At 47.2% G+C, this 1,190-nt stretch overlaps 1 protein-coding gene across 1 annotated transcript; it reads right to left on the minus strand.

Moving 5' to 3' along the window:
• Positions 1 to 247: 247 nt before the first annotated feature.
• LOC122035147 (homeobox-leucine zipper protein HOX15-like) lies at positions 248 to 987 on the minus strand. The gene is made up of 2 exons (XM_042594542.1): positions 697 to 987; positions 248 to 628 (listed from the first exon to the last, which is right to left on the minus strand). Exons 1-2 carry the CDS (start codon positions 952 to 954, stop codon positions 359 to 361), a joined length of 528 nt encoding a protein of 175 aa, XP_042450476.1. The 5' UTR covers positions 955 to 987; the 3' UTR covers positions 248 to 358.
• Positions 988 to 1,190: the final 203 nt, after the last annotated feature.

Consider the following 1,190-nt stretch of genomic DNA (forward strand, 5'->3'; position numbering starts at 1 on the left):
AGAGTTTTTATTTACATCCTCTCGGATAAATAAAACTTAAATCTCATTCTCAAATCTCAAACCTCAAACCCTAAACCCATATGCTATTGCCATAACTTTAATTTAGCGTCGATCAGATACATCCAAAATCTCAAACCCCAAATTCCATAACCCTAACCCCAATCCCCAACCCTAAACTCTAAACCCCAATCTCACGACACGTTGACTGAAATTTTCAACCCCAAAGTAACCGTCCGTCCATTTCCTCGAAATTCAACCGATCAACGCCGTGATTTTATTGCTCATGCACTTCTGATGAAGAATTCGAACAAAAAAATAATCTTGTATAATATTGTATAATTTACACGATCGTGATCAGTTACGTTCGCCGGTGGCGAATCCCGGCGCCGGCCGTCCTCTCACAGGAAGGGCAGAGCACCGGCGCGGTCATCGCCGTCGCCTTCACCAGCTGCACCAGCTCCTTCTTCAGCCTCCGGTTCTCCTCGTCCAGCCTCTCGCAGCGCCGCTTCAGGTGCTCGTGCTGCGCCTCCATCTGCCTCGTCTTCGTCCTCGCTCGCCTGTTCTGGAACCACACCTCCACTTGCCGCGGCCGGATGCAGAGCCGCTCGGCCAGATCCTGCTTTTGTTCCTGCATGCAGCAACAGTCTCAACCATCCGCAATGAATTCTGCGCGAGTTAATTAATTCGATCGATCACCGTATCGAGAGTGCTGCGCTCGCCGAAGCTTTCCTCGAGCAGCAGGACTTGCTCCGTCGTGAGCTTGAGCTTCTTCTTCTTCCTCTCGCTGCTGCAGTCGCTGGCTGCTTTTCCAGTACTGACGACGACTTCTTCTTCGTCATCTTCTTCCTTTAACTGAACCGGAAACAGAGCATCGAAATGAAGCGTGGCAGTAGGGTTAATTCTGGTGCCAATTCCGAGGGCAAGCCTGGTGTCGCATTCTTCTTCCCCTTCCATGAACTGATGAACTGAAACAGGGGAGGACGAGGACAGATCAGTTTGGCTGGAGGAAGAGAGACAAGGCTTTATAGATAAATAAATCAATCTTTGAATAAACCATTAACTCATCCCTTAAATTTCCTGGCAGTTTCCTAAAGATTTTTTTTTTTTTTCATTTTTAAATTTAAGAGAGTCAAGTGACAAATATGCTATGGTCTAGTGGTCTGTTTGCTTGATTGATCAGTTTCTGTCAG

Source organism: Zingiber officinale, chromosome 11B, assembly GCF_018446385.1.
Source record: "Zingiber officinale cultivar Zhangliang chromosome 11B, Zo_v1.1, whole genome shotgun sequence".
In the NCBI taxonomy this organism is placed as follows: Eukaryota; Viridiplantae; Streptophyta; class Magnoliopsida; order Zingiberales; family Zingiberaceae; genus Zingiber; species Zingiber officinale.

What these genes read in the sequence shown, in the direction of transcription:
- LOC122035147 (XM_042594542.1), bottom strand. Translation starts at nt 954, where the DNA reads ATGGAAGGGGAAGAAGAATGCGACACCAGGCTTGCCCTCGGAATTGGC. An exon ending in AGCGCAGCACTCTCGATACG is followed by an intron (nt 629 to 696) that starts GTGATCGATCGA and finishes TGCTGCATGCAG; the next exon opens with GAACAAAAGCAGGATCTGGC.